Genomic DNA, 13,596 nt, shown 5'->3' with positions numbered 1-13,596 from the left:
AAAATCTTCAGTTAGACTTATTTGTTAGTGCTGTCTTATCAAATGACAGTCACTGGTACAAAGTTGAGTATTTACTGTAGATTTCTTTTCAATCGCTTTATCTTTATTAACACTCAAGAAATCATAGCAATTCACATGTTCAGAGATATCAACTCAGAAACATAAGGAACAAGACGACAGAAAACTGATTGATAAGACAGTAAAATCACCAAAGAGTGGATCATCACTGGTAGACTTCCAGCCAAGAACTTGTGCTGTATGTCTTCCCACAACATCAGTAAAATGTATTTTATACATTGCATCTAAAGATCCCAGCTTTGTGAAATGATCAGACATAGAAGTCTGGAAGTTTTAAACCAAGTTTCTGAAGTGCCCAGAATGTCAAAGCGCCCTGACAGGAAGTGGAAACGTTGGCGTACCCATGCTGCTGCCTGGTTTTGAGGGCAACGTACTGTTGCTCAAAATTCTGAAACACTGATGTGTCAGCCGTGGTTGACACATCAGGCTGCAAAAAACTTCTTTGATTTTACGCCACAACTTTACAGCTCAGCTCAACTGTGGTGTTGTAATCCCAGTTTAACCAGTTCCTCATCAAACAAGAACTCACCCAGTTCCGTGCCAATCATTCACTGAGGGAATTCTCTGATGTAAGCAGAGCAGAATAGGAAAGTATTGCTACGACTTGTGACACACTTCTGTCGCTAAAAATAGAACTCACGAGTGTGAGAGTGTCAGTGAAGTATGTAGATTAATATTCAATGAACTGCAAATGAACAATTAATGACTTCACAGCACGTGGTCAGTGAATACGTCATCTGTAGCCCCGATACTATCCTGACCTGGGAACTATATAACAGAAAGATCAACTACTCTTCACAGTTTCTTTAATATCACATGAAACTTTCTGCGTATGAAATGGAAAAGGAACACCTGTCACGGTACGGTTTTGCCAAAACACGTCTTAGTTTCTGTCAGAGTCTTGTTGTCCAAAGCGAGCTCTGTGGACTTTGTTTTGTGCTGATGTGTCCAGTTACACGTTTCCAGGTAGTTTAAGTGTTGAGTAGAACGTCGGCACAGCGTCCACATCTATGGGGGAAAAACAGACACAAACTGTCAGAAATACTTAACAACAGATAAATTATCACACGTTAGTTCGACGCCTGTCTCAAAATAACATTTCACAAACTGTTTCAACAAACTGACCAAGACCAAACTCCAAAAACAGACTCTTGGGGACTTTCTCAAGAAGTTTCAGACATTTTGTGGGAGAAACTGATCAGATTTATGGCTCGTGATAAATTTAGATGAATAACTGTAAACTAATTGTTTGAAATAACTGAAAGTCTTTTCATTATTTTCAGTAATATTAAAAGACAAAGTACTATAATCGTTATCTTAATTTAAGGTGTGGCTAAACCAAAATTTACGTTTAATTTATTTTTATACCAAGTGTTTTGTTTTGTTTTGTTTTTTCTAAGAACATATATTTAAAGTATTTTTAAAATGTATTGAACCCAACTTTTTGACGTGGTTCAGAGTTATTTTTATCTCGGTATCCATGTGTTCAATGTTTTCACTCTTGCGTCAGTAAAGAAATAATAATTAAAGTGGGTTAGTTTAGATTGCATCTGATGACTCAGACTTCCCAGAGCAGCAAAGACAGCAGCCATTTGTTGTGTTGACTGTTACCTAGCAACAGCTTCTGATTGTCAGCCAGCTGAACCAATCAGAGCGGTGAGAAGGCGGGACTTCCTCTCTGTGACATAACAGAAGCACCGGAGCCTCACAGTCATTAGATAATGGAAAGTGTTTGAGGGTGAACTCAGCAGCAGCTGGTGGTGAGTTTCACAGATTTATTACTGTGGTACAGATGTAAGCTCAGTGTGACGTGTTCAATCTGTGTTTTTCTCACCTTTTACTTACAAGACATGAACCATGTGTGAGAAACTTGTTGTTTACCTGTGGTTCTGTTCAGCTGCACTCCAGGCGTGATGGTGACATCAGTGTAGGGGACATCCCGGCTGAACTTTCCTGCAACACACACATTCACATGACTCTCAGACAGCCACATTTTTACATATTAAACCAAATGTTCATGCAAATAGAAACGATACTGAAAAGCTGAAAATAGCACAAAAATCATACAAGCATTGAAATAATGAAGCTTCAGTTCTGTTTCCACAAAGAAGGGGAAAACCATATCTATCAGCTGTCATATTTCTCTATTTAGTTCATGAGAAGTTATTCTGAAATAAAGATTAGTAAAAAATAAATCTTTAAAAAGTCAAAACTAACTTCTTAACTCTCAGAATTGTATAATTTCTGATTTTTGTGATATTTAAATTGTAATCAGTGAACTTTATAGCAGAAACCATAATTTCCTGATCATTTATGTTTTTTTGTTGTTGTGTCTGTAGATTTTATATATTTTTTTATTTATTTATTTATTTATTTTAGCAAAATGCTAACAAGGTTCAAAGTTTTCAAAAACGTTTTTTTTCCTGTTAAAAACACCAAACCAGATGTTACTGATAAGACACAGATGCTTTAGGGCTAAAAAAAAAAAGTGACTATCAATATTAATGCCCCAAGATATGTAGAAATCAATGAAACTGAAACCCAAAAGAGGAAAAATAACTTGTTTCAAGACATTTGCAATTTAAAAAAGGTGCAAAAGTTTGTTTTAAAAAAGGCTCTTTTGGTTTTAACTTAAAAAAAGAAAATCTTACATCAGCCAAGTAAAAAATATGAAGAATTTCAATTCAATATGTGAATATATATATATATATATATATATATATATATATATATATATATATATATATATATATATATGTATATATATATGTATATGTATATATATATATATATATATATATATATATATATATATATATATATATATATATGTATATATATATATATACATATATATGTATATATATATGTATATATATATATATATATATATATATATATATATATATATATATATATATATATATATATATATATATATATATATATTTAAAAAGACCATTCTGTGGGGTCTTCAAAAACCTTACCTGTTACACCTTGACCCAGTTTGAAAGCTTGTTTCACTCTCAAAGCCAAACTTGTCATTCAAACATGCTTGACGTGTGTCCGCCCATCCTGAGCTGCTCTACTGACAATGTATACGACTCCACAGACCTTAAAGTATGTTTTGTTAGCCTTATCTACGTCAGTGAAACACTCCCTTTCTTACTCCATTCAGAACCAACTGACATGAAACCCTTTTGCTTTGTTTAAGGCGCCACCACCAAAAAAGCAAAAGGATTTCACAGCTTTATAAAATGTAGCATACAGTAAACACACCCTGACCTTTATATTTTCTCCAGAGGAAGATCAGCATCGCAGACATCAAGAAGATGAGCACAAGGCACACGACCACAGGAAGTTGAGTGTTTGCAGCGGGAGAGCTAGGCCGCCCAGGATGTCCTGATTCTAACAACAAGACACACAAAAAAACACACGCTGGCCTTAAACAACAAGGGTGACTCACCTTGTGGCTGGTTTGGTCTTTTTCTGAACACATCCTGCTCAAATGTCAGAGTCACAGATTTGATGCCAATATTTACAACAAACAACCTCTTCATGATAAGACTGTGAACATCTTTTGATGAAGGGTTGCACATTTTACAATTCAAGGTTTCTTCGCAAAAAGATAAAAGAGCGTTAGGTTGACGTTTGTTTTCTGGAGTCAGAAGGATAGGTTGTACCAGACATAAGGATCTCAGGGTCATACCTCGAACACTCAGCCAGCTGTTTGGTGATCGTCCCACTCCAGAGATGTTGCACTTGTAGAACCCTTCATTAGATCCAGAAACTCTCTGGATGGTCATGTTTCCTGTGGAGCTGCTCCCAATGAGGAGGCCATTTTTGTAGAAGTCAGCGCTGTGATTTACGGGGAAACCCGGGATGAAATCAAGAGTAGAGGAACTGGAGTTTGTAGGTATCTTGCTTGAACACTGCAGAGTCAGATCGTCTCCTTCCTTCACAGGAAGAGCCGGACTCTGCAGAATCACAGAACCACCTGAAGAAGAGATCGATTAGTCATGAGATCATTCTGTGTTGATAAATCATCTTTGTGTCTTTCAGCTGTCTTTGTACTCACTGGTCACAGTGATGTTGACAGCTCCGCTGCGCTGTCCTGCTGCAGACTCACACCAGTACACTCCACTGTCAATCCAGGAAGCATCAAAGGAGGTTTCGCCTTCAATTATTTTTTCCCCTGAGGTGAAACAGTCGTCCTCCATCGTCACACTTCTGTTCCTCATGATCGTCCACCCAGAAGAGTTTCCCTGCTGCTCACAACTCAGAGACACATGCTCATACTCAAAGAACTGGGATCTGTCAGGGACAACTCTCAGAGCCACTGCAAAAACAAAAAGAAATGCATGTTAGCATCAATCTCAAAGACCATGTAGTTTCCCAATACCTTTATAGAACAAGGCCTACTAGTGTTTACTAAAAGTAGTCTGGGAAGTGGAGCCTTCAGTTATCCAGCCCTTCTCCTTTGGAACCAGTCAGGGTTCTGGATGTAGACACTTTCTACCTAAGACGTTGATCTTCGATGTTCCTTTTATTAGCAAAGCTGGTTGTAAAGACTTGACTTGAGCTTGGACCAGTCCTTAGTTTTGCTGCTATAGGCTGCGTTTGCCAAAGAACTTGAAATAACTCTTCTGTGTTTTGTTGGAGGATGGAAATCCTTGCTGGGACCATCCATCACGTCACTTTTGTTATTTTCATTTGTCTCCTGTAGGGGACAACGGCTGACTACCACTGAGTCTTGATCTGTTTGCGGTTTCTCCTCTGAGCAGAAAGGAAGTTTATCTTTCCTACCAGTGCTTATGGCGTGCAAGGTTCAGGATCCACGTTGGGTCTGTAAATAATCCATCGATTTTAAGCCTAACTTGATTTATTCATTGTGACATGGTGCAGCAGGAATAGGATCTTCATGCTGTAGAACAAGCTGATGTGCCGTCCTTGGTCTTGATCGTCACCTTTGAGACATTTTGTTCTTGTTTCACTACGGATGTGATTTTGAACGACTGGTGCAGCGGTTCAAGCTGCTCTAAGTTGTGTTTCTTTGCCACCTGTTTAAAAACTCTTGAGGTGTTAGCCTCTGAGCTTTATCTGTTTATGTGTAGGTGGAGCTGTGAAGTTATCTGAGCTGCTGTAAAGGCCAAACCAAAGACCCAACGCTGATAGCATCAAGATTACGAGACGTCGTCCACAATCATTTATCAGCTGAATTAAAAATGTAATAATCATTCTCGACTGGAGGATCATCAGTTGCTTTTGTGTCGTGTGCATGAACAAAATGAATAGTACTTAAAATAATTAGCGTTGTTGGTAATGATAGACAGACATGCATATCAAGTCTGTAACCAGACCTCGACTCGTATTTTCAGCTTGTTCGGACAAACGCCTGCAGTTACAGCTTTAAAAGTGACATAAAAACATAAATGTGAAGAACTTACCCATGGCAGCGCACAGAGCTGTTAAAGCCATGATGCCCGGACTGACTGACTGATTCTCAGGCTGAGGGGATGTTTATGCAACACCTCTCTGTTTGTCTTTTTGTATGTCACACAGGCCACAGCTTCCTGCTTTGATGTCAAGATGTATTTTAGTCAAAGCTAAGGTATTTGTCAATTTGTGTCTGTGAAGACGATGGGAATGGAGCATTGATTTCAGTTTGCCTCTATTTCTTTTTTATATTCTTTAATTTCATTTCATATGTTGAAATAGGGACATTTTTATGGAGGATAATCTGAGAATTTACAAACAATAAGTCTTGGACACAGGCTTAGATTTCAGGTTTTGTGGCGTACCAAGTTGCATACAGTTTCATGTTGACAGCAAGCTGTTGCAAATTAAAGTAATAAGCTCATTAATGTTTTTAAAATTCCTTCATTTTTAAAAATGTGAAATTGTGTTTAATTTTTTTACCTCTATCTGTCAGTTATTCACCTCTTTCTGTTGTTATGAGCTCTGCTCTGACATGTCAGAGACAACTCTGGGTAACTCTGGATGTTAGCATGGATGCTACACCGATATATTCATTAATGTGCACTGTCCCTTTAAGTAAATATGGTTAAATATGTTGATGTTCACATCAAATGTTGAATCAGATTTGTTGAAATCATAAAAAGTAGTTGACTTGATACTGATACAACCTTCAGTACTTTCTGTGTATGTTTAACAGTCACTTCACATGCTTCACCACAGCCTGTTTATGACTTTCTGTGGGCTTTGCACAAAGATGGTGTAGATTAAAAAAGAAAAGAAAAAAAGAAAAATGCGATGTAGAAATAAAGCTGTATCAAAGTAAACTGGTACGTCACCATGAGTTAAGATTTTTCTGATTCTAGACCAGTCTTTGGTAAACATAATGAGTCATGGTATAATTTGCCGACTCACAGCTTACTTAACACGGTTATGTGATAAGTGAAACAGCATTGGGTTAGAGTGCAATACCAAAGAACTGTCTGTCATTTTTGTTTGATTAAATTTATTTTGATCACATTTAAAAATATACATATATTTCAAAAATGAAACAAAAGTAATGATGACAGACTTGTTCATGTTTCCAACACTTGTTGATCAGAATTTACAGTTTGTAAAAGGAGTTTAAGAAACAACCAATGTGTTTAACCACACACCATTTTTATTAGTCAGCAATGAATAATTTTCCAGTGACCTTTACATAATATATATCTACAGATGAATGATGTTGAATTCTTTTAATATATGTTAAGGTTATGTTTTATTTTATTTTCTGAGAAAATTATGAATTCATGTTGCATTCATGTAAACAAAACTACTTTAATTAGACTTATTTCAATAAATAAATATAAATAATAATGCTTTTACCTCTCCAAATATAATAAATAGTTGCTGTTTGACTCACTTAATGTCCCCAAAGAGTTGATTAAAATTCAATATTTGTTTTTGTACCGGAAGTTTAATGAATACAAAAAATATGTCGAAATTTATCGCCTGAAATTATGAGATCAATTGGGAAAATTCGAGGAGCTTCCATGTGTTATTTCTGTTGCTATGGAAATCACAGCCCGGCCCTTTTCCATGATTGGTTGAATGCGGAAATGACACGCCATGGCCCCGCCCCCTTCTATGATTGGCTGAATGGTTAGAGTGAATACATGGAGAGTGAAGCGAACATGTCAGAGCAAGACTCGACAGCGGACGGAGCTGAGAAACGACCAAACAGAACTCAAAGTAACTGGACCGGACCGTAGAGGACCGTTACTGAGCGACTCCATCCGGGTATTTATATGAATAACTTCGGGGGCTTCGTTTCCGGTCAGACCTCCACTCTTTGGACTTTTACCGCTCTTCTCACTGTGTTTGCCTGGACGCTTGTTGAAGGTACGTTGGTGTAATTAGTTCGTATATTCAGTTGTAATGAGTTATGAACTGGTTTTCAGGCGTAAATCAATACTTCGACTTTTAATGTTTTCAACAAGAAGCTAACAAAAGTTAACGGTATTGAAACGTGAGCCAGAAACGCCAGGAGGAAAGCGGACTAGTTTTTAAGAGGTACCGTTAGGTTCTGATGTGAATGTTTGAGTTATCGATCTCTGAAATGCCCAGTGATCTCATTTCTTGTAAGTATGAGTCTGATTTCCGCTTCATATGAAAAAATTTGGCACTAGAACAAATCCCTGATTGAGTTAAATAATGATTCAGAGGTTTGCAATCGATGACTAAATAACGAGTCACTGAATGAAACTCTCTGTTCATTCCCAAAACGGCAAGAAGTCCAACCCTGAGCTACAGATGTTATCAGTCCATCCACCTGTCGTTCAGTTTGATTAATGACACGTTACCAAAGACTGTTAATCGTCGATCGACGGTTGGAAAAACAAAGCGAATTTCCTTGGTTACCAACAACAAGCCTGTATCCCAGGTGGTGTTCTCCATGAGCCGTTAACAAAAGACTTAACAAAAATGAATTTATTTTGTTTTAAACTCAATGTTTACAAATATTTCTTTGAAAAAATCTGAGTTCAGCTCAGTTTTGTCATTTTATTTCTCTGTGAAATGCCATTGTTTACAGTTCAATACAGGAGCCACTTGATCAAATTGAATTATTAATGACATGACACAACAAAAGCAGTCTCTGTTTCCCACTTTAAAATGATGCCGGATACCTGCTTAAATCCATCATCTCTTATATTTTTTCAAATTTGTTTTTTAGCTGGGTAGGAAAAAGTTGAGATGAATAAATCCTGAAAACGGGCTCACATGTGATGGGCGTTTTTCGAGAAAATATGGCTCCTGATACAGTCTGTAGACATCATTGTCATCAAAGAATTGCAATTTAATTCAAATCGGCACACCAAAAAACGTAAAAGAATCAAACCAGGAGAAAAGCATATCGTCCCAGCCCTAATCTCTTCAGATAACTGCAAAAAAAACACAAATACTCTCATAAAGTAAAGAAAAACCAACAGTTGATTGTGATTTGAGAGATTTTTTAACTTCTGTACTATTTAAAGAGCTGAACATCTCAAGGTATATGACAAGCTTTTTTCTTCACAGTGTCAACAGGCAAAAGTTGTGTTATTTGTTTTTTGAACAGTTAAACAAGTATTTCATACTATAGGATGGTTACATACAGTAAACGTAGGTTGAAGCTAAATACACCCTCTGTTAAATATTAAATGTGCACATTTAAGCCTCTTTGTTAAGCGTTAGTCATTGGACCATAAGGTTAGCATTTCTGAAACCTTCAAAATCAAATGTGGGTAATTCTGTAATCTTGATGTGAAAACAGTTTGAGGCCTCATTTCTTCAGCGTGTTAAACTCTCCTCTCTTCTATAACCAGGTCAGACTCGTGTCATTGGTCCTCTGACCGTTAAAGCCGCCCCAGGTGAGAACGTCACTCTGCCGTGTCACGTGGAGCCTGAATATGACGTCCAAGGTCTCACCATCGAGTGGTCCAAGCCAGACCTGAAGAAAGATCCAACGGACCCCCGCAGTGGGGTCAAATATGTCCTCCTGTACAGGTTCAAGCGGGAGGTTCCTCAAGTAAAAATCCGGTCATACGTGGGCCGGACCAGTCTGTCCCCAGATTCCCTGAAACGTGGAGACGTTTCCCTGCAGATCCTGAATCTGACACTGGAGGATCAGGGGAGATACAGATGTTATATTCCTCTGCTGAAGAGCCGAGTGAGGGAGGTCGTCATCCAGCTGGAAGTCGGTGAGTCCGTTTGGATGTTCTTCTTTGAGTTTTTGGATTATTTGCACCCTCAACAAAAGCTCCTTCCAGATGACTTCCTGTAAAATAAATGTCCTGTTTTAAACTTCTAAATCTTGTGTTTTCTAGATCCAAACCTCAGGACAACAGAGCCACCGATGGACACAAGAACCAGCAACACCCCAGAGACAACTGATGAAAACTTAGTGAGACGTAAGAACTCTCAAACTCTCAGATGGAGAAAAATCAAGAGCATTTTGCTCTGTTTCTGCTTTTGTTTTTGTTCCAGTGGCTTTAACTTCTGCTCTGTGTCCCCATCAGGTGGTCGCTCCCATCATGGCGTCTGGATCTCCTTTACTCTTGTATTATTTCTGAGTGTTGGAGTTTTATATTTATGTAGATACAATCAGCAAGGACAAAAAGTAAGTCAGGAAAAACCAAACTTTGCTTCTTTTTGTTATAAGATAAACTGATGTAGCATTCATAATGAACTCTTCTCTTCTTTCTTTCCTCTCTCCAGAGCTGCAAGAATCTTGTCCCTGAAGACAAAAGCCTAACCGTGTAGTGATGATGCTCAAACACATGCTTACAGTTGATGTTGAGAGCCCCATTGTGGATATTCATCATATGGTCAGAGGGTCAGACCAGGAGAAAGAGCCCCCCCTACTGGAGTCAGGTTTCTGAAAGTAAGTCTGGTTTAATGTGAACTTTGAGTTCTCGATGCTGTTGGTGCACTTTGCATTTCCCGTCAAATGTGGGTTGGACTTTGACTTGCAAACAAGACCCTGGGGAGGCGGTCACTCAGTCTTTTGGGACATTGGGACTTGGCTTGGGAACCGGAGGGTCACCGGCTCAAGTTCCAGTCTGGACCAAGTGACGTGGCGTCCTCCTCACTCTGACATCTCTCCATTTGTGCATGTTCATAAAGCCTTGTTTGTGCATGTGAAGGTGTAACAGTGTGGCATTATCTCGGTGAAAATTTGAATTTCCCCTATAGGGAAAAATAAAGTTGATCTGTCCGCCTAATTTCCATGTATTTGCTTGTATTTGCATTGTAGGAGCAGTGACTAACACTGTGGGGGTTTTGTCTTTTTTCATCCGCTGAAGTTCCAGTCATTTACTATAAACTTACATTGCAGATTTAAAGAAGACAAAAAAAACCATAGAGCAGGAAGATTTTCCCCAAAAGAAAAGAAGAAGTTAAAGCCCTTGAAGTTTTGAGCGGTTCCCCCTAAAAACAAAGACAGCACTTAGTATGACACGCTGTTAACCACCAGACAGTCATGGGACAGTCATAAAAATAATATCAGGATTGTTTTGCCTTTCAGAACAACAACTTGTGACAAACATGTGAGTCATGTTAGGCAAAGGGCAAAAACAAAAAACAATGTCAGATGGCAAAAACCCACATTAATCTGAATGCAAACAGAGGGAGTCTAAGCCTGAAGCAGTAAAATTAGGAATAGTCCAAGCCTGGGACACTTCTGACTTTAAGCTTTATCAGAAAGGAAAGGTCCAAGTCATCTCTTTAAAGATTAAAGGGTGTTTCTTTCTCCAACACTGACTGGTAAATGGTTCCAAAGGAGAGAGTCCAAGCCTATAGCGGCATATTAAAGACCAAGTCCAAGCCTGAGTCACCCCTAACTAAAAACAGGAAAGGTCCAAGTCAACTCCCAAAGATAAGCTGGTGACTTGTAGATAGTGCCAAAGGGCAAACGCTAGTGTCCAAGCCAATAGCAGTGTCCAAAACTGAAGGCTTCACCTCCCATATTACTTTTCAAGATGTAATCAAGACTCTTACATCAAAACAAGTGCTGACAAAGAGTTTTGGTGTCATCACAGTCTTATAGGCAATGATTAGAATGGTCAGGCCTGCCTTCCACATTGCTTTTGCAGACTCAAAAGCAGGCCTGCATTTTTCCAAAACAAAAGTTTAAAAGGCTAATAGGGAAAATCGGTTTTATCACCATCAAGCTAACATGTTCTACTCTCTGTGTTCTCCATCAACAGCTCATCTAAGGATCTTTGACGTGGATGAATCAAACCCTGGAAGAATCTAAAGAAAGATGGCTTCAGCGTCAACAGATCTTCCTCCTGGACAAGTTTATTTTGGACCTGGAAAAAGAACCGGGTCAAACTTTGAACCCTCCTGGAGGCTCTCAGCGCTCTATAAGCAGCAGGATTGCTTCTTCTGAGAAGACTTTTATTTATTTATTCTTTCTTCATGGCAGCACTACTTTCTTTCTTTCTTACCTCACACCTCGAGGTCCTCGTGAAAAGTCATCAACCAAAAATGATTTCTCTCACCTGACCTCAGAATGGCACATGATGGATAGATTTTTTTCTGGAGTCAAACTTTATTTATTGTTTGGCTGTAGTTCAGCCTCTTCCTCACAGAAGGACTTTTTATTGGTGCCATACTTGGTGTTGAAGCAACTCCCCAGAATCCAGAAAGTTCATTATCCAAGTGTTCGCTGACTCTGGAGGACTACAGATCAGGGTAGATGGACATGCTCATGAAGCTTCCAGTCGAAATATTTACTCATGATGCACGTCACTTTGGACAAAAGCGTCGGCTGAATGAAACTGTAGAATTGTAGAAAACTTGACGTCAAGATGGTGAAACCTTCTGGTTATGTTAAAGCAATCAGTGGAAGAAGAACTCGGTGGGATTCACTCTGATAGTGATTCACTTCAAGTTCCTGAACCAAGTTTTGACTGACATGTGGAAGATGCCAAGTCCCAAAACCAAAGTTAACATTTACAGAGTGCAGCTAATGCTAAGATTTTGTTTACTAACTGCTGAATTTCAAATGTCATTGATTTGAAAGTTTTTTTCTCGAAATATTTGACAGAAATGTGAAAGTATGGTTAATTTCCAATTTTAGGTCTGCTGGTTTACAGACCGTCTGAAAAAACTTAGTTGTTTACATGGAAATTGTTGTAAAGCTAGCTTACCTGACCAGCTAGTATTGTTGTGTTTTTGCACTTAAAGTAAGGAAAAATACTGAACCAACCAAATGTTAAACATTTGATTCATTTAATATGAAAATAAGCTGCTGAGGAGCCACTCTGAAACGAGGTTATTAAGAATTCATTGCACTGAGCTCTTAGGTTTGAAACTTAAAGAGGTTTCAAAGTTCTGGAGCAACTTTCATGATTTACAGCTCAAAAGCTCTTTACTGTCTCTAAAACACAAATTACAACTACTGTCTCTTTAAGACCCTCTGCGTTCCGGAACCCACCTTCACCGATTCCGGGCTAAAAAGCTTTTCTTTTTAGGATGACGGATTTGCCCTCATAAGGTGGTAACTAGGTTTGTTATGATAACAGTTACTATGAGATAACATCGCTGAAGTCCTGTTTGAACATGCTGCTCAGAGCAGCCCCTAGTCTCATTGTTGGGGTTTACACAGACTCACGTTTACCTCACTGTCTGGAACTTTCCAAACGTTTGGAGCTTACCTCAAACGTTTTACCTCAGAGTACGTATGTAAGATATGAGCCTAAAACCAGCTCTTCTTATGTTTCTGAAAACCATGAGACATCTAGTCAGCCTACTCCCAAACAAGAAGGTATAAAGGTTGAGGCGTATGATTTTATGTTTTATTCTAATGAAATAGAACAAGAGGAGAATTTCTGGTGAGGATTTGAGACTTTTTGAGAACAACATAGGCTTTAGCTGTCAGCCCTTCGTGACCCAGCTTTGCTTTTACTTTATACTAAAGAAACTCATCAGTTCTGACTTGAGTGCTTCTTGTTGCCGAACCTTCAACTGAAAACATGTGTTTGAGCAATCTGGACTAAGATTAATGTGTGTTTGAATAACATATAGTTTGCTGTTTTGAATATCTGTGTAACTTATTTTACATATAACTTTATATGTGTGTAAAGTAACTTTGCAGGAAATGATTATGATTTGTATACATATATATAATTTGGGGTGAAATGTTATTTCACTTTTATTGAAGACGATTTCATTTTCAAATTTGTGAAACATCTTACCAATATTGTTCTTTTATATTTTTTTGTATTTTTAGGAGCAATTGTAAAAATTTTGAAACAGGATGTGCTGAAATTTTGTTTTAAGGATATTAAAATGTGTTTCAATTCTTTGAAAATTTTTTACGTGCAAACTATTTATTTTCTGTTTCACAATGAAACTTAAGCTCCAATACCGGCAAGGATTCTGAAAGAAGTTGATGAATAAAGTTGTTTTTAGGATGACTGAAAAACTGTGTATTGTGTTTTTGTTGTTGTTGTTTTTAGGTGGAAGCAATTCAGCTCTTTTTGGCTGAACTAGCTTCATGAAGCTGAATGACTG

General features: G+C 38.1%; 2 protein-coding genes across 2 annotated transcripts; one reads left to right on the top strand and one right to left on the bottom strand.

Annotated features, from left to right (window-relative positions):
* Nucleotides 1-1,030: 1,030 nt before the first annotated feature.
* On the bottom strand, nucleotides 1,031-5,870 carry LOC141811230 (low affinity immunoglobulin gamma Fc region receptor II-like). Its single transcript, XM_074699211.1, has 6 exons — nucleotides 5,526-5,870; nucleotides 4,157-4,417; nucleotides 3,788-4,075; nucleotides 3,364-3,486; nucleotides 1,960-2,031; nucleotides 1,031-1,086 (listed from the first exon to the last, which is right to left on the bottom strand). The coding sequence occupies exons 1-6, from the start codon at nucleotides 5,554-5,556 to the stop codon at nucleotides 1,031-1,033; spliced, it is 831 nt and encodes a 276-aa protein (XP_074555312.1). The 5' UTR covers nucleotides 5,557-5,870.
* Nucleotides 5,871-6,979: 1,109 nt separating this feature from the next.
* On the top strand, nucleotides 6,980-13,309 carry LOC141784210 (myelin-oligodendrocyte glycoprotein-like). Its single transcript, XM_074661956.1, has 6 exons — nucleotides 6,980-7,437; nucleotides 8,901-9,275; nucleotides 9,402-9,485; nucleotides 9,594-9,694; nucleotides 9,793-9,958; nucleotides 11,283-13,309. Exons 1-5 carry the CDS (start codon nucleotides 7,344-7,346, stop codon nucleotides 9,835-9,837), a joined length of 699 nt encoding a protein of 232 aa, XP_074518057.1. The 5' UTR covers nucleotides 6,980-7,343; the 3' UTR covers nucleotides 9,838-9,958; nucleotides 11,283-13,309.
* The last annotated feature ends 287 nt before the right edge of the window (nucleotides 13,310-13,596 follow it).

This window comes from Halichoeres trimaculatus, unplaced genomic scaffold, assembly GCF_033239565.1.
Source record: "Halichoeres trimaculatus isolate MK-OKI-2021-1 unplaced genomic scaffold, fHalTri1.1 fHalTri1_scaffold_22, whole genome shotgun sequence".
Classification (NCBI taxonomy): domain Eukaryota; kingdom Metazoa; phylum Chordata; class Actinopteri; order Labriformes; family Labridae; genus Halichoeres; species Halichoeres trimaculatus.
The sequence above is the reverse complement of the archived record's forward strand: the minus strand, read 5'-3'. Positions and strand labels throughout refer to the sequence as shown.

Coding starts and splice junctions, on each gene's coding strand:
- LOC141784210 (XM_074661956.1), top strand. CDS start 7,344: ATGAATAACTTCGGGGGCTTCGTTTCCGGTCAGACCTCCACTCTTTGG. Junction 9,276..9,401: donor CGTCATCCAGCTGGAAGTCG/GTGAGTCCGTTT, acceptor TGTGTTTTCTAG/ATCCAAACCTCAGGACAACA. Junction 9,695..9,792: donor ACAATCAGCAAGGACAAAAA/GTAAGTCAGGAA, acceptor TCCTCTCTCCAG/AGCTGCAAGAATCTTGTCCC.
- LOC141811230 (XM_074699211.1), bottom strand. CDS start 5,556: ATGGCTTTAACAGCTCTGTGCGCTGCCATGG. Junction 4,418..5,525: donor AGCTCTGTGCGCTGCCATGG/GTAAGTTCTTCA, acceptor TTGTTTTTGCAG/TGGCTCTGAGAGTTGTCCCT. Junction 2,032..3,363: donor CCTCTGGAGAAAATATAAAG/GTCAGGGTGTGT, acceptor TGTGTGTTGCAG/GAAAGTTCAGCCGGGATGTC.